This window comes from Rutidosis leptorrhynchoides, chromosome 9, assembly GCF_046630445.1.
Source record: "Rutidosis leptorrhynchoides isolate AG116_Rl617_1_P2 chromosome 9, CSIRO_AGI_Rlap_v1, whole genome shotgun sequence".
Taxonomy (NCBI): domain Eukaryota; kingdom Viridiplantae; phylum Streptophyta; class Magnoliopsida; order Asterales; family Asteraceae; genus Rutidosis; species Rutidosis leptorrhynchoides.
The window spans coordinates 277,366,153-277,391,134 of NC_092341.1; the positions used below are offsets into that span (position 1 = coordinate 277,366,153).

General features: G+C 32.5%; 1 protein-coding gene and 1 long non-coding RNA gene across 2 annotated transcripts; both read right to left on the reverse strand.

The window, feature by feature from the left end:
* Positions 1–3,830: 3,830 nt before the first annotated feature.
* On the reverse strand, positions 3,831–5,404 carry LOC139867620 (uncharacterized). The gene is made up of 3 exons (XR_011765893.1): positions 5,271–5,404; positions 4,544–4,622; positions 3,831–4,148 (listed from the first exon to the last, which is right to left on the reverse strand). It is a non-coding gene; the product is annotated as an uncharacterized lncRNA (long non-coding RNA).
* An 8,810-nt stretch (positions 5,405–14,214) lies between these two features.
* LOC139868791 (uncharacterized) lies at positions 14,215–15,471 on the reverse strand. Its single transcript, XM_071857133.1, has one exon. The coding sequence runs from the start codon at positions 15,469–15,471 to the stop codon at positions 14,215–14,217; it is 1,257 nt and encodes a 418-aa protein (XP_071713234.1).
* Positions 15,472–24,982: the final 9,511 nt, after the last annotated feature.

The following is a 24,982-nucleotide window of genomic DNA, read 5'->3' on the forward strand; positions in this document are numbered from 1 at the left end:
TTTGTGTTTAGCCATATTTGTGTTTAGCCATGTTTGTGTTTAGTTTCAACAAAAATGTAACCGTGTTTGTTGTTTCAATAAAAGTGATGTTAAAAAAAATAATCTTTTATAATTAGTAATAATAATAATAATAATAATAATAATAATAATAATAATAATAATAATAATAATAATAATAATAATAATAACAAATTTAATAATAACAATATTAATAAATTTAATAATAACAATACACCGACACATAACACTGTTACAATAACACCATTACAATACACCGACACATAACACCGTTACAATACACCGACACATAACACTGTTACATAACAACGTTACATTACACCGTTACATAACACCGTTACGTACACCGACACATAAACACCGTTACGTACACCCACACATAAACACCGTTACATTTGGGCGGGAAATATTTGGGCGAGAGACATTTGTACGGGAATTCTTGGTGGCAGTTGTGTCTACTTAAAGAGTAGCCATACACACTCTTTTCATCCATATCTACCCATTCAAGTCTCTCTATCTCTATCTCTACAATCACATTATGAATCAACCAACAAATAATAGACCTATTAGTGAAGGTCGACAAGTCAGTCTACAAGATTTTCCAGAGATCGACCGTGAATTTAGAAGAATGGGTTGGCTTCCTTTCCTTTTGCTTGATAAATTCTTTTTTCCTGCACTCGTGCATCAATTTTATTCCAACTTTGAATTCACTAATGAACAATTAGTGAGGTTTCAAATCTATGACTGATAATCTTGAACAATTTGGTATGCTATTGGGCGTACCATTTGAAGGTAAAAATATCTATTTTTCCAGTGAAGACCTCGAAGCTCTTCCTCAGGATATTCCAAAATATGACATGACCATACTTGTGTGTCGTATTGCGGTTCCATTCAGAACCGTAGAACGTTCAGGCATCCTTGATGAATATCTTCGTCCGGGAAATATTGCTATAAGAATTGCAATTATTAGGAGTAACATGTACCACCGCGAACCAAACGTCACACGATTGTCAATGACTGAAGCATGTCTTCACTGGTGCATAACTCACAACATCCAAGTAAATATTGCTCATTTGATCGCTTCCCGAATGAATCAACTTCGTTATGCGGAAACACGACCTCATCTTCCGTACGGAGCATTTCTGAACTGTGTATTTACTAGTATTGGAGTGGTTAAAGGTCTGGTGGGACGACGTCCGATAACCACGTTACCTATCGACCGATCCTTCGTTTCTGAAACATCGGCAGCATCGAGCTCAGGTTCTGAAAGTTCGTCCACTAAATCGGATGTTCGTAGTCATCCTCGTTGTCGTTATTAGTGTGTTTCAATACCAGTAACTTTGTAGTCATGTGCTTGAAGTGTGTTTAATTCAGTAAGTGTGTTTAATTTTAGTAAGTGTGTTTAATTTTAGTCATGTGCTTAAAGGATATGTAGGACGACGTCTGATAAGTACTTTACCTATCGTTGAAGTGTGTTTAATTCGGTAACTTTGTATTATATTAATTTAATGTTTGTCGTTTGTTGTGTTTAATTCACAATCTTTATATATAATAATCGATTTATGTATTTAAAATCCGTTTTCATTCAAAAAATGACAACAACATAACAATTTCATTCAACATAACTAATAAAAACGATACAAATACAAACGATATAAATACAAACGATACACAAATACAAATGATACAAATAATACCCAAGTTAACTAACTAACTTAACGGAAAGTTAAAAAAAAATTCGTCTTCCAAAACTAAATAAAGAGAAATGCGATCAGAACGCCAACTCAGCGTTTCTTTTATACCGTTCCACTGATCGTCGTTACGGAGATATGTGGCGGACAATTCCGGAACACAGTCATCTTCATAAAACAAGACGTCCGTGTGTCCGAACGGAAAATTTTCTTTCAAAAAGGTTAAAAGCTCCTCTAAACCAACGTCGCGAACGTCAATGTTTTCGAACGTAGCTCTTGAACCACGCGTATAATCGTAAAGTTTCATTTCATTACGGAATTCACTTCCGTAATACACTTCGATTGAGACAATCATCGGAGAAAGGGTCACTATTTTGAGTTTGGAAGTATGATAATGGAGTTTAAGTGGATATATGGTGTTAGATATGTGTTGATGATGTAATATAAGTAGGCAGATCGATATATCGTCCCTAAAGCCTTTCCGGACGACAAATCGTCCGGGAAGAAAAAACGCGCGAAACTTTTCATTTTTTGGAGCCAATTTTCGGACAGAAAAAGGAGTTTTTTTTGTCGAGTAGTGGCTTTTCGCGGACGACTTTTGTCGTCCGGAAAAGTCCTGTCCTGAAAAATCATTTTTCTAGTAGTGAATTACGGAGGAGTAGACATATCCTTGATTGTGATAATGTCGGTTTTAAAAAATCTTACAATTTAACTTCCTATGTTCATAAACCGTGGATAATCCAGAACGATATGAAGATATCAATTGGGTGGTTAAATGTTAAGTCCACCATTGACAATGTTTGTCGATCAGTTGCCCAAGAAAGTCTTGAAGGTTGTCGTCGTAAGGTACTCACCTATAAACCTTGAATGAACGTTGTGATCGCACGGATTCAACAGAGTAAATGCTACGTAAGACGTGTTATATGTTTTGTGGAGGTTTAGGGTTTATAATTATAGTCAAACTCTCGTCGAAACAACTATGTCCAATTCATAACAAACTCTCAATACAATAGGCTTTTTATTGAAAATAACATGTCAATGTTGATCAGATTGCTTAACAGAATTAAGGAGATGCGCTCCTATCACGCTACGGCATGATAAATACGCGAGCACGTAATTTTGGCAAACTAGCGCGTACTAAATGACAACATGCGCATCATATATCTTACTTACTGCGTTTAGCGCACTTATTTCTGTGTAAATTCTGCATGCGAAATATGCGCATGATTACTAAATATATCACAAAATATAATTATATAACTCATACAATTTATATTTTACATATGTATTACTCTCTCTGTCACACAAAAAGTGTCCTCAACAAAAAAATGCTCAATTTAAGTTAATTTGTTAAAATGTTTATTTTGTTCTTCATTTAATATGTTATCCTTTTTTTTAACAAAGGGAAGAAAATTATGAGTAAAATGTTTTGCTAACTTTCATATATAAAAAGGGTAGAACCGAAATTTGAGTAATTTTTTAGTGTTATTTGAAGTAAAAACATTTGTATTGGGACATATATAAATAATAATATGAACTCTTTTATGGGACGGATGGAATTACAATTTATACTTTAATATTAATGTAAAATGGAAATTTTGACTTCATTAGTGATCGTTAAGTTGTACTCCTTCCATTCTAATTTTATTGTCCATTATACTTTTTTGGCATATTCCAATTTAATTAATCACCTTCATAACTGGATAATAGTAATGTGATAAAGCTCTTTTGTACCCACATTTATGTATGTAAGACAAAAAGATAGGTAAAAAATAATGGATAAAACTCAAAAGTTAACAAAAAAAACTCAAATGTTAATAAAAATTACACGTGGCACTAACTTTTTCTTAAACAGCGTGTTCTTTGTCTGAGACAAAAGATTTGGAATGGAGGAAGTACAAGTAAGAAAATCACTACGAGGACGAGAGAGATATTGGCGTTGATGAAACTCCCGAATTTGGTGCGGAGGTGGGTGACAACGTAGGGCTTCAATTCAGAAGTATGCAAGTTGAATTGAAGATATAATAGACTCGACTAAGTTTCATTCTGCCTTTCCAAATGGTGATGATCCAGTGAAAAAACGCCAATTTTTTTTTTTTTTTGAAACTACATACACACTTTAATAACAACCATTAACTTGCTTTCACTTTACATATCAAGTTCAAAAGATTATTATCGTATCACTTTTACATTTTCAACACCATACCTAAATATATATATCTTCAAAAGATTACTTCTACATACCCGAAAATATCAGTCGACACTTTCAAAAATCAAACCAAACATAACTTTAAAACATGGGCATCCTTTCAAGCTAGGAATAAGACGGTAATTCAAAAGAGAAACATTGGGTAGCACTTACAATATGCAATCCACTCTAATCCCTGGCTCGTTCTTTTCCTTCTCTATGACCACTTCTTACTTCTTTATCTTTTGTACCTATAAAACATGTCACAACTAACGGATAAGCATAAGAGCTTAGTGAGTAGTATTAGGAAATCAAATAGGCAACAATTATCATAATCCACATATCATTATAGGCAATCATAGAAATCATAATCCACATATTGATAACATTGGCCAATGTATCCATAATCCATAACATAATCCAAATGATGTCATAAGACATCCATAATCCATACCATAATCCAAATGATCTCATAAGACATCCATAATCCATTTACATATTCCATATGATGCCAAACATAACATAACAACATATCATCATATCAATATGGTTAGTACATTAAAGTAACTAAACCATCTCGCAATTAGGTGAATATATAAATAATCACCTAACTATGGATCCTATTTAATTCTGCATACAAACTCACCTTCGTTAAACCACTATGGTAGCAATTTGGATATCAACAATAATAAGCATTCAAGTTGAGTTCCTTCCTTCCTTTTTACCTACAATTGCACCATATAGCAACATTTAACATACACACACAGCCTACACAACATCAAATATAAAAATCAAACATCTATAGTTTAACCTTCTCTACAATTAATTAGCTAGTTACAAACTTCCCAAACTCTCTTTTACCATTTATCCATATCCTTAATTTAAACAACTAAAGTTATGAATTAGGTTCATATGAAGAACCACAAACTATCCATTACATTACTTATTATTTTCGTCACTAGTTATCATATAAACATACTTAGATCATTACTACACCTATCTTATTTGTTATCTCTCAACTTACTCAAATTAGGGTTCATATCAAGAACCCTAACTTGTTATCAATTTAATAATTTAGGATTCATAAAAACCCTGAGATATTATCTCGATATTTATTTATTTCTTTACTACATGTCATATTTCATATATGTATCATTTTATAGTTACTTTATTCATTTTCCCCAAATTCTTACAATTAGGGTTCATATCAAGAACCCTAATTTGTTTCATTTGCGACAACCATAAATATAGATACATAATTATCTACATACTGATACATATACATACACATATACTCTACTTTTTCAATTTATGAGCTAGGGTTCATAAACTCTAAACTCAAACTATATATTACACAATAAGCAAATACATACCTTTAACTTTGAGACTTAACTAATTCCACTTTTAGAGCCAAATATGTTAGATTAAAGCTTCCTCTCCTTAATTCATCATCGTCATCGTTATCTCCCTCTTTTCTCTTATTATTATTTATTTATAAATTAGAAATATGGAAGATGTTATAATACATCAATTATTGAAGTAGAAGTCAAGAAATGGTGGCTAACAATTTTATATAATTCACAAAAGTCAAATATGTAACACTCTTTGTAGTATAAATATGCATCAATATGTACAAGATAAAAACACCATTCTAATATACTTACATCAAGTATTATACTTCTTTCTCTCCATTATCATCTTTGTTCTTACACTTCATTATTAGTATTCTTAATCAAGAATCAAACCACTAAAGGTAGTTAGAAGCCTACTGAATTATAACACGTTATCAGCACGAAGAGCTCCATATAATCATGGTGATTCTTATAGTTACTCAACCACCACTTCCACCTCTCAAGATTCCCACCGGTCATCGTCCTCCGCCGCTAAAACCACCGGAAGATCTAGAAACCTCCGAAGTGTCTTCTGATCAAAATTTTATCAGCTTGGATTCTTCCACCACTGAGTTATACTCATCAGGTATTCCAAAATTGTTGACGTTATTTAATTTAAAATACTTTGAATTAATTAATTAACAAGAAAACCAAGACTTTACAACAATCATAAAATGAACCCGTTTTGAGAGGGACAGTTAAAAAAAAAAAGAAATATGAAGATACATATACATATATTACTTACACATATAAAACAACCATCTCACAACCCATTTGTTCTTCTTCCTGGCACAAACGTACTCCTTCATTATTTATATCATAGGACAGTTTGTATGATATAAAGCTAATAATAAATGACTTTTAGTGTTGTACAAAACAAACTCTGTAATAATCTGCAAAACTATCAATAAGGATGAAGGTAGTTTTGTGAATTTTAATGTAACTATAAATTAATTAAGATGAAATCAAGTTATAAGTAGGAAAAAGTTTTTTTTTTACCTGCCTGAGATCTCGAGAATATTCAGAATTTCATTTCAGACAATAATGGCCTGATGAGTGAGAATTAAATCTGTTTTGTGGGTGTGTGCCTGCGCTCATACCATCTTATAACGGATTGCATGCTCAAAGTTGTACATGTGAATGCATTACCATTTGTACCCTATGAAATATATGTTATACATATACCCGATTTATATTTTCTCTCTCTAAATAAACTTTTGTAAATATGCATACATATATATTATTATTTTATTTATTATAATTAAGTTGCTTATAAGTTTCTTGGATTCTAAAATATCACGGGCCGACACAAAATAATCAAAAGAACCCCACTTGATTTAAGTATGGTATAATATTGTTGCTATTAATGATTGAATCGCCTAAAGCTATTTTTTTTATTCCATCGAACTAATCACTTTTTGCCTTTACTTGATTTAAGTATGGTATAATATTGTTGCTATTAATGATTGAATCGCCTAAAGCTAATTTTTTTTTTTCCATCGAACTAATCACTTTTGCCTACCATATGCTAAAGGGCAGTGACTTATATTATTGTTGGGTCAATTGGGCTGCTACAAAAAACTGGCCTTGGGCCTCCAAGATCTTCTAACACACAGTCCACCATCGCCTAAATCTTTGTGTTTATTCTTCGAGTTACATGCATACCACGAGGGCCAGTCCCGAGTTTTTCGGTGCCCCGAGCGATGCATAAAAAAAAAAAGGCCTCTATCATAAATTGTTTTCACGTATCCATATATAAGCTAATGGTTGAATTGTATATAAAAAAAAAAAAAAAAAAAAATTATCAAAAATCGTTGATGGGTTCGATAAGAAATATAAAAGTGATGATTTATAATCACACATAGATAGTTTTAACTTATATTAAAAGAGAATACATCGTTAGTTTTAACTAATTTCTTTTTGTAATCCCACATCGATTATAAAATATGTATTCTATAAATTGTAAATTCATGATCTACAATCAGTAAGAATTAAAGCCTGCATTTATCCTCTTAGGTTTGATGTGTCTTGGGCTAAGTTAACTTTTGTGTATTAATAAAATAAAATATATTGAGCCACTTAAATTATTGGGCCCTGTGCAAATGAACATGTTGCACTACCTTCGAGCCCGGGCTGGCGCATTATTTCCTTCGAGTCCGGGCTGGCGCATTATTTTCTTAGCCTATTCTTTTTGGAGGTTCGTGAATCCGAGGCCAACCTTGCATTGTTCAGTTCCGTCGTATGCATATTTTTACTACAAAATATCGTATGGTGAGTTCATTTGATTCCCTTTTACTCTTTACATTTTTTTGGGGCTGAGAATACAACATCAATTAAATGGTAAAGAGCTATGTATTGCAGATAGTAGTAACATACACATTATGATCAAATCTAAGAAATATTTCATTGATTTGAAATCATCTGAAAGAATTATAAATACTATATTAGGTCCTGCAAAAAGGAAATGGAAAGATAAAATTCATATTACCAAATGGTACGAATTTTCTTATAAACAATGTCTTGTTTTCTCTCAAATCAAAGAGAAATTTGTTAAGTTTCTCTGATATATATCATAATGGATATGATTATCAGTCAATGATAATCGGAAATGAGAAATATCTATGTAGCACTGAAAAGCGCATATTAATGAAAAAACACATATGATGATTAATGAAAAAGCACATATGGTGATTAATGAAAAACACATATGGTGATTAATGAAAAGCACATATGGTGATTAATGAAAAGCACATATGGTGATTAATGAAAAGAATAGGTTATATATATGGACCAATTCATCCATCAAGTGGACCATTTTGATATTTCATGGTTCTAATAGACGCATCTAGCGGATGGTCTCATGTTTGTGTGTTATTAAGCCGTGATATGGCATTTGCAAAGTTTCTTGCACAAATTATTAAATTGAGAACACATTATTCTGATTACACCATTAAAGGGTGCAAATTGATAATGCTGATGAGTTAACATCTCAAGCATTTAATGATTATTATATTTCTATAGGGATTGTTGTTGAACATCCTATTGCTCATGTACATACAAAATTGATTTAGCTGAATATTTATTGCTTGCAGCTAATATCTAGACAATTGGTAATGAGTACAAAACTCTCAATATTTATATGGGGACATGTAAATTTACATGATGCGACATTGATTCACATTAAACCAAGTGCAAATCATAAATATTCTCCCCTACCAACTTAATTTTCGTCGAGAGCCAAAATAGAACATTTGGTTGTGCAGTGTATTTTTAAATTGCACCACCACAACGCACTAAAATGATTCCTCAAAGAAGGATGAGAATATATGTTGGATATGAAACATCTTCAATCATAAGATATATTGAGCCCATGACGGGTGATGTTTTTACAGCACGTTTTGATGATTGTCATTTTAATGAAACATTGTTCCCTAGATTAGGGGGAGAAATGAAAAATAAAGAAAATGATGTTTCATAGTATGAACATCAATTAAGGTATGTTGATTCTCGCACAAAAGAATGCGAAAAGAAAGTTAAAAAATAATGCATATGCAAGAATTTGCAAATTAATTACTTTATGTATTTAAAGATACAAAAGAGTGACTAAATCATATATAATAGCAGGAAATGCTCCAGCTCGAATTGAAATTCCAAAAGCTGGCAATAATGTCACTCATGAGTCTTTGCCACATCTGAAACGTGGAAGACAAATTGGTTCCAAAGATAAAAATCCTAGAAAAGGAAAATCAGCTGATAATGAGATAAAAGAAAGTGTTCAAGAAGAACCATAAATCAATATTCCTTCTGCAGAGGATATTGATAAATGTAAATACATAAATTGCGATAAATTATGCAATATTATGGAACCGAAATGAAATGAAAAAAAAAAAAAATCTTGATGAGATATTTTCATATAATATTACAATGACATCATGAATAAAGATGATGATCTAGAACCAAAATCTGTCATTGAATATCAAAATAGACATGATTGAGCTCAATGAAAAGGAGAAATACGAGCTGAATTAGAATCGCTCAATAAAAGAAAAGTTTTCGGATTAATCGTTATCACTTTGAAAAATGTGAAACGTATGGGATACAAATGAATTTTTATCCGAAAAAAGAAATGTGCAAATGAAGTTACAAGGCAAAACTAGACTTGTAACTCAAGATTTCCCACAAAGACCGGAAATGAATTATGAGGAAAACTTATCCTCCTGTAATGGATACAATTACTTATTAGATACTTAATCAACCTGATAGTTACTTAAATGCATCTCATGAATGTTGTAACTACTTATCTGTATGGATCACTTGATAGTGATATACATGAATATACCTGAAGGGTTTAAGGTATCATAAGCATCTAATGCAAAACCCAAGGGAATGTATTCTATTAAATCACAAAGATTTTTATATGGGTCTATACAATTAGGACGTATGTTGTATAACTGATTAAGTGATTACTTGATAAGAAAAGTGTATACACATAAACTTATTTGCCATGTTATTTTATTATGAAAAACAATGATCTTAACATCATATGAACAAATAAAGAGATCTATGAAACCATTCAACTTCTAAAGAATTATTTTGAAATGAAAGATCTTGAAAATACCAAGTATTACCTTAGATTGCAAATTGAGCATATGCCTAATGGTTAACTTGTACATCAAACAACTTATACCGAAAAGATTTTAAAACATCTTTTAAAGACAAACTCATTGTTGTTAGATCACTCAATATTGACACTGATCTATTTCATCCCTGCGAAGATCATGAAAATCTTAACAGATCGGAAGTTCCATATTTTAGTGCAATTGAGGTTCTTATGTATCTTATAAATTGTACAAGACCTGACATTTCTCTTGCAGTTAATTTGTTGGCAAGATTCAGCTCAACTTCTACCAAATGACAATGGAACAGGATCAAACACATATTTTGATACCCTTGAGGAACTGCCGATTTAAAATTATTTTATTCTAACGCTTCAAAACAAGATTTGGTTGATTATGTATATGCAGGTCATTCATCAAATCCTCATAAAGATAAATCTCAAACTCGATATGTATTCCTAAATGGAGGTACCACAAAATCATGGCGTTCTAAAAAACAAACACTTGTTGCAACATCATCAAATTATGCCGAAGTGATTGCATTACATGAAGCCACTCGGGAATGTTTTTGGTTAAGATCAATGACACAACTCATTATTGATTCTTGTGGACTAGAACGCGATAAAAGTTCAACAACTATCTATGAAGATAATCCAGCTCGCATAGCACAGATGAAAGAAGGATATATCAAAAGTGACTGAACAAAACACATACCCCCTAGATTCTTCTCAGATACTCAAGATCTTATAAAAGCCAACCAGATTGAAATGAGATACGTTCAATCAACAACTCTGCTGATCTTTATACCAAAGCACTGTCAACTGCTATTTCCAGAACACACGTTCACAATATTGGCATGAGTCAAGTTCAAAAGATGTGACGACTCAATGATGTCTACTTGAGGGGGAGTCAACCTTATACTGCACTCTTTTTCCCTTAGCTAAAGTTTTTATCCCACTGGGTTTTTCTTTAGCAAGGTTTTTAACGAGGCAGTACAAGTTGTTCGCTACTAAAATTGTCATCCAAGGGGGAGTGTTATAATACATCAATTATTGAAGTAGAAGTCAAGAAATGGTGGCTAACAATTTTATATAATTCACAAAAGTCAAATATGTAACACTCTTTGTAGTATAAATATGCATCAATATGTACAAGATAAAAACACCATTCTAATATACTTACATCAAGTATTATACTTCTTTCTCTCCATTATCATCTTTGTTCTTACACTTCATTATTAGTATTCTTAATCAAGAATCAAACCACTAAAGGTAGTTAGAAGCCTACTGAATTATAACAGAAGACAAATAGAAGTCGTTCGACTTCCAGCTTATAACCAAGTTATTATTTAAATTTTCACTTTAGTCCCTATACTTTTAAGCTATTTCAAAACAGCCCCTCCCACTATAATATCTATATTATTAGTTATAATTATAATTATTTATTTTATAGTATAATCTATTACCTTAAAGATATGGGCTGTTACAAATCTCCTCCCGTTATTCTGTTCGTGTCCTCACGAACCACTCTTGGTAAACTGCAGGACAATAAATCATCATCCATTCTTCGGGCTCCCAGGTAAATTCGTCTCCCTTTCTATGTCGTCACTGGACTTTGAGTAGAGATATGGTCTTACGTCTCAGTTGCTTCATTTGTTGGTCTATTATCTTTATTGGCTCTTCCACATATCGCAACTTATCATCAACTTCAATCTCGGGCAATGGAACATAAGTTGCTTCATCAACAAGACACTTTCTTAGTTGGGATACGTGAAATGTGTTGTGTATTGTATTAAGTTCCTCAGGTAAAGATAATTTATAAGCTACTCTGCCAACACATGCCATAATCTCAAATGGTCCAATATATCTTGGACTTAACTTTCCTCGTTTGCGGAAGCGTATAATTCCTTTCCATGGTGATACTTTTAACATCACCTTATCTCCAACTTGAAACTCAATAAGTCTTTTTCTTTTGTCAGCGTATGATTTTTGTCTATCTTGTGCCATTTTCAATCTTTCTCGAATCTGATCAATCTTTTCTGTTGTCAATTGTACAATATCAGTACTGCCCATTTCTCTCTGACCAACTTCACCCCAACAAATAGGAGTTCTACATTTTCTACCATATAACATCTCATACGGTGGCATGCCAATCGATGAATGATAGCTATTATTATATGAAAATTCTGCAAGTGGGAGGTGAGTATCCCAGCTACCTCCGAAGTCTATAGCACATGCTCTCAACATATCTTCCAAAGTCTGAATTGTGCGTTCACTATGGCCATCAGTCTGAGGATGAAAAGCAGTGCTAATATGCAATTGTGTACCCAACTCTTCTTGAAAATTTCTCCAGAAGCGAGAAGTGAAACGGGTATCTCTATCAGAAACAATGGAAATCGGAACTCCATGTCTAGCAACCACTTCTCGAAGATAGATTTTTGACAAAACTTCAGAAGACGATGACTTTTTAATCGGTAAGAATAATCCACTTTTTGTTAATCTATCAACAATCACCCAAATTGCATCATATTGTCGAGAAGTTTTTGGCAATTTCGTGATCAAATCCATGGTGATTTGTTCCCACTTCCATACTGGTATTTCTAAAGGTTGGAGTTTTCCGTATGGCTGTTGATGTTCTGCTTTAACCTGTAAACATGTAACACAATTTTGAACGTACTTCACTATATCTCGTTTCATACCAGGCCACCAGTAATCACGCTTCAGATCTTTGTACATCTTTGTTGCTCCGGGATGAATAGAATATTTTGATTTATGAGCACCTTCCAATAACATTTGCTTGACTCCTCCCGTTTTAGGAATCCAGATTCTTCCATATCGAGTTCTTAAGCCTCGAGTGTCTTCAACTAACTCTTCAACCTGTCCTTTAATTCGTTCAGCCTTAACATTCTGAGGTTCTAATGGCCTTATTTGTGCATTTCGAATCTCATCAATAATTGTAGAAGTAAATACCATGGCTAAACAATTAACTTTCAAAGAAGTATGACTCGTCTTCCTACTAAGATCATCAGCGACAACATTAGCTTTTCCTGGGTGGTATAAGATATCGCAATCATAATCTTTAACCAAATCTAACCATCTTCTTTGTCGGTTATTAAGATCATGCTGGTCAAAGAAATATTTTAAATTACTATGATCAGTGTAGATATCAAATTTAACACCATAAAGATAATGCCGCCATATCTTCAAAGCAAAAACCACGACAGCTAGCTCTAGATCATGTGTTGGATAGTTCTTTTCATACGGTTTCAATTGTCAGGAAGCATATGCAATGACTTTTCCTCTTTGCATAAGAACACATCCTAACCCTCGCTTGGAGGCATCACAATATACTACCATGTCTTCATTGCCCTCTGGTAGTACCAATATAGGAGCTTGAACTAACTTTTCTTTTAATAGTTGAAAACCCGCTTCTTGTTTATCTTCCCATTTCCACTGCACATTCTTTCTTGTCAATTTGGTTAAAGGAGTTGCAATTTTTGAGAAGTCTTGAATAAATCGACGGTAATAACCCACCAAACCCAAGAAACTCCTTACCTCTGTAGGACTTGATGGTGAGTCCCACTTAAGTACAGCTTCAACTTTCGAGGGATCCACTTGAATGCCATCGACATTAATAACGTGACCAAGAAATTGCACCTCTCGAAGCCAAAACTCGCATTTAGACAATTTGGCATAATGTTTCTCTCGTCTCAATGTTTCTAACATTTGCTTTAAATGCCTCGCGTGATCCTCTTTGCTTCTTGAATAAATAAGGATGTCATCAATAAATACAATCACTCATTTATCAAGCATCAGATGACAGACTTTGTTCATCATATCCATGAAAGCTGCAGGTGCATTGGTTAACCCAAACGGCATAACTACGAATTCATAGTGACCATACCTCGTACGAAAGGTTGTCTTCGGTATGTCTTCTTCTCTTACCTTTAACTGATGATACCCTGATCTTAAATCAATCTTAGAAAAGAAATTAGCTCCCTGCAATTGGTCGAACAAATCATCAATCCTAGGTAAAGGATACCTATTCTTGATGGTTACTTTGTTCAACTCTCGATAGTCTATACACATCCTCATTGTACCATACTTTTTATTCCCAAATAGTACAGGAGCTCCCCACGGTGAACTACTTGGGCGAATAAAGCCCTTATCAAGCAGCTCTTGCAATTGATTCATCATTTCTTGCATTTCAGTTGGGGCTAATCTATATGGATTTTTAGCAACAGGAGCTGACCCGGGCATTAAGTAAATTCGAAACTCCACTTGCCTGTCAGGCGGAATACCTGGTAGTTCTTACGAAAATACATCCGAAAATTCATTAACAACTGGTATATCTCTCAAGTCTTTTACAACCTTTGTATTGTCTATCACGTGTGCAAGAAAGGCCTTGCAACCGTGTGACAAATACCGTTTAGCTTTAGCATAAGTACACACCGAAATGACGCACCTTGCCTGCTCTCCATAAACATTGATAATCTTCCCACTTGGTGATTGTACTCGTACCATCTTCTTATAACATAAAATTTCCCCTTTGTTCTTCCCTAACCAATCCATTCCAACAATAACATGAAATTCTCCTATGTGCATAGGAATTAAGTCAATTTTAAACATTTCATCATCAATCTCAAAATTGCATCCTTCATATACATCACTCACAATAACCAATTTATCATCAGCAATCTCTACCTCTAAAGGATTCTCTAATTTAGTAAGAGGAATGTCAAACAACTTGCAAAAACTCAATGATACAAATGATCTAGTAGCTCCGGAGTCAAATAGGACATGTGCAGGTATAGAGTTGACAGGGAAGGTACCTGTGACCACGTCATAAGACTCCTTCGCCTCTTCTGTCGTAATTTGATAAGCTCGGGTCTTCGGTTTTTTCCCACTAGAACCAACCTTCTTTCCTGCAGACTTTCTTTGTTCATTCCTTTTCTGATCCTCCAACCATTTAGGGCAATTAGCCTGTATGTGATCATCCTTGTAGCAATAATAACACAATCTATAAGAGCTCTGACAGTTAGCTGCATAATGCCCGGTCTTCCCACAACGATAGCAAACATTACTACCAAACCTACACTCTCCCAAATGTTTCCTACCACACTTACCACATTGTGGAAATTCTTTCTCATCTCTTCTACTAGTTGGTTGATAAGACGGGCAGTGAAACACTTGCAATCCTGCTCCAAGTTTGGACTTCTTTGATTGAGTTGATTGGGGAGTCGAAAATGCATGTTCAACTTTACGTTTTCCTTCCGCCTCAGTTGCCTTTTTCTGTAACTCTTGTTCTCGTTTCAAGGCCCGATTCATTATTTTAGGAAGGGTATCATGTACTTCTGGGTCTATAAACTCCCGGATTTCCAAATTCAGACATTGAAGGTAGTGATCTTTCAACAATTTAGGATCTCCTGTATACTCTTGAAAGAAACGGGACTTATCGTTGAACACTCCTGTTAATTCAGTAACAGACATTATCCCCTGTTGAAGATCAAGAAACTCTCTCCATAACTTATCAGTCTCAGCTTTAGGCGCGAACTTCTCGGTAAACATCTCCCTGAACGTCTTCCAAGGGAACTTCAACGCTACCTCAAACCCATAAGTTTTCACCTGTATATCCTACCATTCATGTGCTCGTCCCTTCATTTGATGGGCCGCAAACATTACTTTCAATCTTTCTGGACATTCGCAAATCATAAACGTCTCTTCAATTTCGTCAATCCATCTCATACTAGTGAGAGGATTCACTTCTCCATGAAATTCGGGTGGTTTGCAATTAGAAAAGTTTTTATAATCGAACCGCTCCTTTTCTCTATCAAAAGCACGACCGGCTTCTTGTAATTCAGCTCCTCCCAAGGGAGCCTTTAGGATAGGATACCTTTCTTCCAAGGCTTCAAACTTTGCATCAATTAATTTCTCCATTTGTGACAAAAGTGTAGGACCGAACTTTTCAAGAGCCCGCCCTATTTGTCCACCTACAGAATCTTTATCATATTGTCCTGTTTCCTCATTAATATTCTCCTGATGAGGAGGAGAGTGCTCGAGCGATTCTTCTACTGGTTTCTTGCTCGGATCTCCATCTCCCTCTTTAGAAGTTGCAGATTCCATTACTGAAAATTATAGCATATTAGACTTCTATTTTTTTTTTTTTAAATATATCATATCATCTACAACTAACTATTAAGGATAAACCCCACCTTTTCCTTCCTATACTTGATAATCCCGAACCGTCAATATGACTTATTACAATATAATCACGTTGGCCAGGCGTCACTATATTATACCAAGTCCATATGTCTTGTCCGACAATACCAAATACATTCGGGTCTAGGTATGATCTACAACTTAATATCGCATAATCAACAATTAAATTCTACCAAAATACTTAAAATATTTTATCACGTAACATTCATAAAGATTGCCTAAACTTTCATATATGTGTATAAACAACTTCACATATAAAGTCTATTCTAAGCATGCCATGTATAAGGTTTAAGCCTAGATAATCCTATAGTGGATTACCCAAGTCTCTTAAACCACCGATCTGATACCAACTTGAAACGCCCTTAAAACGCCATTTTTTTTTTGAAACTACATACACACTTTAATAACAACCATTAACTAACTTGCTTTCACTTTACATATCAAGTTCAAAATATTATTATCGTATCACTTTTACATTTTCAACACCATACCTAAATATATATATCTTCAAAAGATTACTTCTACATACCCGAAAATATCAGTCGACACTTTCAAAAATCAAACCAAACATAACTTCAAAACATGGGCATCCTTTCAAGCTAGGAATAAGACGGTAATTCAAAAGAGAAACATTGGGTAGCACTTACAATATGCAATCCACTCTAATCTCTAGCTCGTTCTTTTCCTTCTCTATGACCACTTCTTACTTCTTTATCTTTTGTACCTATAAAACATGTCACAACTAACGGATAAGCAAAAGAGCTTAGTGAGTAGTATTAGGAAATCAAATAGGCAACAATTATCATAATCCACATATCATTATAGGCAATCATAGGAATCATAATCCACATATTGATAACATTGGCCAATGTATCCATAATCCATAACATAATCCAAATGATGTCATAAGACATCCATAATTCATACCATAATCCAAATGATCTCATAAGACATCCATAATCCATTTACATATTCCATATGATGCCAAACATAACATAACAACATATCATCATATCAATATGGTTAGTACATGAAAGTAGCTAAACCATCTCGCAATTAGGTGAATATATAAATAATCACCTAACTACGGATCCTATTTAATTCCGCATACAAACTCACCTTCGTTAAACCACTATGGTAGCAATTTGGATATCAACAATAATAAGCATTCAAGTTGAGTTTCTTCCTTCCTTTTTACCTACAATTGCAACATATAGCAACATTTAACATACAAACATAGCCTACACAACATCAAATATAAAAATCAAACATCTATAGTTTAACCTTCTCTACAATTAATTAGCTAGTTACAAACTTCCCAAGCTCTCTTTTACCATTTATCCATATCCTTAATTTAAACAACTAAAGTTATGAATTAGGTTCATATGAAGAACCACAAACTATCCATTACATTACTTATTATTTTCGTCACTAGTTATCATATAAACATACTTAGGTCATTACTACACCTATCTTATTTGTTTTCTCTCAACTTACTCAAATTAGGGTTCATATCAAGAACCCTAACTTGTCGTCAATTTAATAATTTAGGATTCATAAAAACCCTAGCTATTATCTCGATATTTATTTATTTCTTTACTACATGTCATATTTCATATATGTATCATTTTATAGTTACTTTATTCATTTTCCCCAAATTCTTACAATTAGGGTTCATATCAAGAACCCAAATTTGTTTCATTTGCGATAACCATAAATATAGATACATAATTATCTACATACTGATACATATACATACACATATACTTTCATGACCCGTCCTAATCCATCTGGATGAATACATTACATTTGGTTACATCGCGAGGTACTTGACCTCTATATGATACATTTTACAAACATTGCATTCGTTTTTAAAAGACAAACTTTCATTACATCGACAGTTGACGGCATGCATACCATTTCATAATATATCCAACTATAATTGACTTAGTAATAATCTTGATGAACTCGACGACTCGAATGCAACGTCTTTTGAAATATGTCATGAATGACTCCAAGTAATATCTCTAATATGAGCAAATGCACAGCGGAAGATTTCTTTAATACCTGAGAATAAACATGCTTTCAAGTGTCAACCAAAAGGCTGGTGAGTTCATTAGTTTTTCATAATCAATCATTTTCAATAATATAATAGACCACAAGATACTCATAATTAGAACATAATCTGTGCAGGTCTATTCCTGCTGTAAAATCATTCATATGAAGAACACCGGAACCTTTCAAACAACTCACCAACGGTAGCTAATGCGTAGTGCAATGACAAAATCATCTCACCGTGGTAGTTACTACAATATAATTCTTACAACGGGGGCTAATGCGTACGCAATGCAAAATCATCCCTCCGAGGATAGCTGAAACGGGGGCTAATGCGTACGCAATGCAAAATCATCCCTCCGTTACCAACTACAAAGTCGACTATAATACAATACAATACATCGGGGGCTAGTGCGTGCAATGCAAAATCATCCCGCCGATGGTAGTTAAAACGGGAGTTAATGCGTACGCAATACAAAATCATCTCTCCGTTAACTACTAAATCGAACCTCTGAATCCAAATAGTTCTATCATAGAATGTAGTTTTGAATATTTGTGTCTATTTCGTCAATCATTTATAAAGCAGTTCATGTATTCTCAGTTCAAAAATATATCTCAAAAGCATTTAGGAAACAGTTATAAAAACAGCGCATGTATTCTCAGTCCCAAAAATGTAAAAAGTAAAAGGGAATCAAATGAACTCACTATACTGTATTTTGTAGTAAAAATACATATGACGACATTGAACAACTGAACAATGCAGGGTTGGCCTCGGATTCACGAACCTATATCATTTGTATATTTATTAATATACGTAATTGTAATCGAACAAATATATTATTATTAGTAATATAAGTTTTTATATCAATAACTTATATATTTCCTTATATATTCATTTTATATATTTTAATAAATAAGATTTTTACATAGTTAGGTTATGTGTATTAAATATTTATTTATACATAATCTTTATTTTTATGCTTATAACTTTAATAATGCTTTTAAAACTGTTATTTTCATAATCATATTTATTAATAATAATGATATAGATAATACTAACAATAATAATAATGATAATCTTAGTGATAACAAAATAATAATTTTAGTAAAAATGATAATAATGATTATAATTTTTAATAATAACAATGCTAATAGTGATAATCATGATAATATTATTAATAGTATTTATGATAATAATAATAATAATAATTCTAATATATAAAAAAATGATATTAGTACTAATATTTATGAAGATAACAATAAATTGTTTTATTTCCTAATAATAATAATATTAATACTAAAATGGTAAAAGTAATAATAGCAATAATATTAGTAATAACGATAATATTAATAATAATCCTACTTGTAATTATAATTATGATATTATACTTATACACTAAACCTCCTCCCATTTTTGGTCGTTTCAGTTTTAACGAATTATCTTGAGTTTGCGTTCACACTACAAATGGTCCTCCAACTTTCGCACAAATTACACAACAACCCCTCAACTTTACACTTTTTCAGGGGTAAAAAACGCAAATTTATAATTTAATTAAAATAAAAAACCTTACTCCACCCGAATTTATAACGGGCCCTATCTTCTCGCTCGGTGCGAGTTAAATTTTTCTGAGGCCACCGTTCAACTCAAAAAAATCTCACGAACCCAACGGGACTAACTATATGCAAAACGGACATCGTTAAAAAAACACTAAATAACGGGCCCTATATTCACGCTCGGTGCGAGTTAAATTTTCCCGAGACCACCGTTCAACTCGAAATAATTTTACGAACACAACGCGACTAACTATACGCGAAACGGACATCGTTAAAAAAAATAAATATTTCGGGCTATATTACATACATATATATACATATACAACACGACTAACTATACGCGAAACGGACATCGTATATCCAAATTGGACCGCGCGTCGAATACAACCGCAGCAACGCGCGGTCGGATTTTTTCTAGTTAATAATAAAAGGGTAACTACTACTTTTATTAGTAAAAATATTGATACTAATAAGTAATATACTAGTAATAATAACAATCACTAATAATAATAATAATAATAATAATAATAATAATAATAATAATAATAATAATAATAATAATAATAATAATAATGAAAATGGACTACCTCATAGAGTTAAAAAAAAAAATTAACAGCCCTTGCAGAAGCTCGAACCCGCGACCTTCTATTAATCCGACACCCTCAATAACCACTCGACCATTAGTGTTTTACTGAATTAAACCGTATCTTAATATTAATAAGCCATTTACTTTTCTGGTTCCTATCCTTCATCTTCTTCATCAATTACATCGACCAAATATCAAATCAAAATAACAATGAGTTATTTATTAAATTTTAGAACTTAAAATCAATACAAAACAATTTGAGATTGAGTAATTCGATTTAAAACAGATAAAAAAATAAAAGAACTGAAATCAGACCTTAATGAAGCGTAAGAACTCAATTTCAATCTCGAATTTTTAGTACGTTTCAGACAATAACTATAACATGAAAAAGGTTTTAACTCATTCATATAAACTTTTTCGATCGTCAGTTTAACTTAAAACAACAACAGGAGATCGAATTTTATAAAGAATTGAATGTTTGACTTTTTAGAAATATACTTTGACTCGAAAATTCATACTTGTTTGAAAGAATTGAAGGCTGGGTTTTTGCAGGTAGATTGAGGGAATGATTCCAAACAAGACTGCAATAAAGGATTTTGTAATTGAACTCAAATTCAAAGTGTTTGATTTAAGGTCATACGAACAGAGCAGTTTACTGGGTTTCTTCAATGCTTTTGTTTTAATTTGACAATTAAGGGTGGTTTAAAGTAATTGTGATTGTGGATTGATGATGCAGGTCGACTCATATCATTTAACACTGAATTTAGCCAATCCTTCTATCAATTATAGTTGACAGGATTTTTCTTAGTAGGTACAGAAATATTAAAAAAAATTAAAGATGGAAAACGATTGCAAACGGATTTTGTTGGGTTCCTGGGATTGTATTCGATTTGTAAGTTAAATTAGAGACAATGGACAAATTACTAACAGTAAGACAGCTACAAGGAACTTTTTTGATTCCCTTTTTGTAAATTACGTATATAATTAATATTATTAAATAAATAAGTGTAATAATAATAATAATTATTATTATATTATTAATAACAATAATAATACTAATGATCCTAATAATAATATTAGTTAAGATATTAAATTGTGTTATTACATTTTTTTTATAACTTAAATATTGATAATGATAATAATTTATAATAATAATTCTAATTAATAATTATATTAATAATACTGATTAATAATGATATAAATATTAATAATAATAATCAAAATACATATACATATAATAATAATAATATGACGATATAATAATGATAATTTCAATGAATTTAATAAAAATAATGATAATAATAATTTTATCAATAATACTAGTTATAATGATATTAATATTATTAATGATAATAATAATATTAATAATGATACAACAATTTTTATATATCCAATTTCATATAATTAAGTATGTAATATTTAATAACATCTAATATATACATATTGATTATTTAATTATTTATATATTTTATATATAATGCAACATACCTATAATATTAATTAGGTTTAGAACCATATATATATTTTAATAGCAACTTAATTATTTTATATATTATTTCACATTTTTATTTAAATGATCAGATTGTATTTTATTAATTCAAAGTATTATATATATATATATATATATATATATATATATATATATATATATATATATATATATATATTACATACTTATTTACACACAATTGTTCGTGAATCGTCGGGAACATTTAAGGTCAAATGCATACATGAACAATAGTTCCAACATTTTGAGACTCAGTTTAATAGACTTTGCTTATCGTGTCGAAATCATATAAAGATTAAGTTTAAATTTGGTCAGAAATTTCCGGGTCGTCACATATACTCTACTTTTTCAATTTATGAGCTAGGGTTCATAAACTCTAAACTCAAACTATATATTACACAATAAGCAAATACATACCTTTAACTTGAGACTTAACTAATTCCACTTTTAGAGCCAAATATGTTAGATTAAAGCTTCCTCTCCTTAATTCATCATCGTCATCGTTATCTCCCTCTTTTCTCTTATTATTATTTATTTATAAAATAGAAATATGGAAGACAAATAGAAGTCGCTGGACTTCGGGCTTATAACCAAGTTATTATCTAAATTTTTACTTTAGTCCTTATACTTTTAAGCTATTTCAAAACAGCCCCTCCCACTATAATATCTATATTATTAGTTATAATTATTTATTATATAGTATAATACATAAATATAATCTATTACCTTAAATATATGGGCTGTTACATCCAGTGGCTGCTAGCTCAGTGGAAATAATTTGCGATTGTGTTGTTTCGAATCGGCATTTAGGTGGTGTTTAAGCTGTTTAGCCCCTTATGTGAAAGATGGCGATCCTAGCGTTGTATTTGGAAACATGGATAAAGTGGGTGAAAACTCTTCAAATCATACTGTGAGTAAGTTCTAGTCAAAGAACGGCATCTAAAATAAAAAGTAGTCGGTGGTAGAGGACGGGGTGTTGCGTTGTGGGAGCAAGATGAAGAGTATGAAATAAAGATAAATGAACAACGTTTACTTTTGAAGTTTGGTGTCACGTCGATTCTTACCTCCATTGACAATGCGTCTTGTTGGAAATGAGTCGTCCAATGTGATGTCCTGTCCTTCATCTCTTATTAAGAAAATGCGATAACTGTTGATAAGGTTAATGGTGAAAATGTCAAAACCGATTAAAAACGTCGGAAAGCTTCCTCTACAATCGAAAAGATCGGTATTTTCTGATCTTTGTTGGCATATTGTTTGTATTTTTAGTTCATGTTTAGTGATTTAGTTTCATTATGTTTTTTGTAGTACTTTTGGCATATTTGTTAGATTCCGCTTAACCAAGGTTGGTGTCGGCTTTTGAGCTTGTTTTAGGTGGTTGGTTAGGTACTTTGTTCGTTTTCTTTTGTTGCGTCTGGGGTTGTTTTGTAACTCCGGTTATGCGCGAGCTTAGTTAGCGGTAGTGCGTCGAGTTTTGTTTATGTAGGTTTCTTTCTCAAGCCTTCCCATTGTGGTCCGTTTGTACGGTTTAGTGTTTTTCATCTTTTGATGAAAAAGTCTTGTTATATATTTTCATTAATTTTACCAAAAAAAAAAATCATTATACAACAAATACCAATTAATTAATTCAGATCACTATAATAAACAAATTCAATTTTCGCATTTTTCAAATCCTCTACTAATTAATTTGTAAACCCGAATAAAGTTCCAATTTTATAAAAAAAAATCAATTCTAGTTGCAATGTTTCTTTAAAAAATTTAACATGCAACAAACGTTTTCTTTTAATGAAACACAAACAAACTTCACCTTTATTTTACACAACAACAACAACATAACCCAATACCACATGTATAGACGATGTTTCTATGGATCTTAGGTCACTTGCAAATCGATCTAGTGGTGGAAATCACTAGAACTATGTTAAACCGCAAATTGAGTCGTATCGGGGTCGAATTGGTCGAACCTAGGGTTGATTCTAGATTAGAACGACTCCTAAACGTAGTAATTCGGTGGTATAAGGTATTAGGGGTCGACTGAGACGAAAACCGGACTATTAGGGTTAATGGGATGTGTAACCTCACAAAGGAGGTTTCAACCCGTATATATGCTGTACAACAAACACAGGCGGTCGACTGTGTTAGACAGTCGGTCGACCGAGTCACATAGTCGGTCGAGGGTGTGGACACACTCGGTCGACTGTGTATGCAGTTTAACATATTGATTTAATGAATATTAAAGAGCACACACACACACATATATAATCAATAGTCACCAAGTAAACGTTATTACATGACCGAATGTATTAAATGACTAATTAAACTAGAACTAGGGATTACATGCACCAACAACATGTGTGGTGTATGGGGAGGTGAGATGTAGACAATCTTTCACCTTTATTTTACAATTGATCGAATATATTGCTAATGACATACAAATAAATACCCATTGAACCGGTAATTACTATACTATCTATTAGACAAAAATGATGAATAGTACCAGGGGCGTTTTTGTCTTTTCACTTTTTCCCCTTTCTTTTAACTAACACCACAAACGCCCCCACACTTTGTTCAAAAATTAAATTCGTCCCCCAAAACAGGGGGTTAAAGTGTCAAATCAAAATTTTTATAAAAAATTTCTTAAATAAACTCCACTCAAATATTCAACGGGTTATATCTTCTCGCTCGCAACGAGTTAGATTTTTCCGGCACCATCGTTAAACTCGAAATAATTTTACGAACACAATGTCACATAACTATACGCAAATTGGACACTTTTTAAAAAAACGCTAAATATTTAGGATACTTTTCATATACGTTGATTTTTCACTCGCAGGCTCTGTAACTAAACACAATAAAATACATTAAAAACCGAACCCCCAGCGCGAAGCGAGGGTTCAAAAACTAGTTAGTACTATAAAACGGAGTACTATTTATGGTAGCTAAAAGGGTAGCAGCCATCCATTATCCTATATACTAAAACACACCCCTCAAGTTTACATTTTTTCAAGGGTTGAAAGTGTAAATATATAATTTTATTAAAATAAAAGAAATTAATTCCACCGAAATTTTTAACGGGCCTATCTTCTCGCTCGGTGCGAGTTAAATTTTTCCGAGACCACCGTTCAACACGAAATAATTTTACGAACACAGCGCGACTAACT

Bases quoted from the DNA above. Each gene is read 5' to 3' on its own strand.
- LOC139868791 (XM_071857133.1), bottom strand. From the start codon at position 15,471: ATGTTTACCGAGAAGTTCGCGCCTAAAGCTGAGACTGATAAGTTATGG.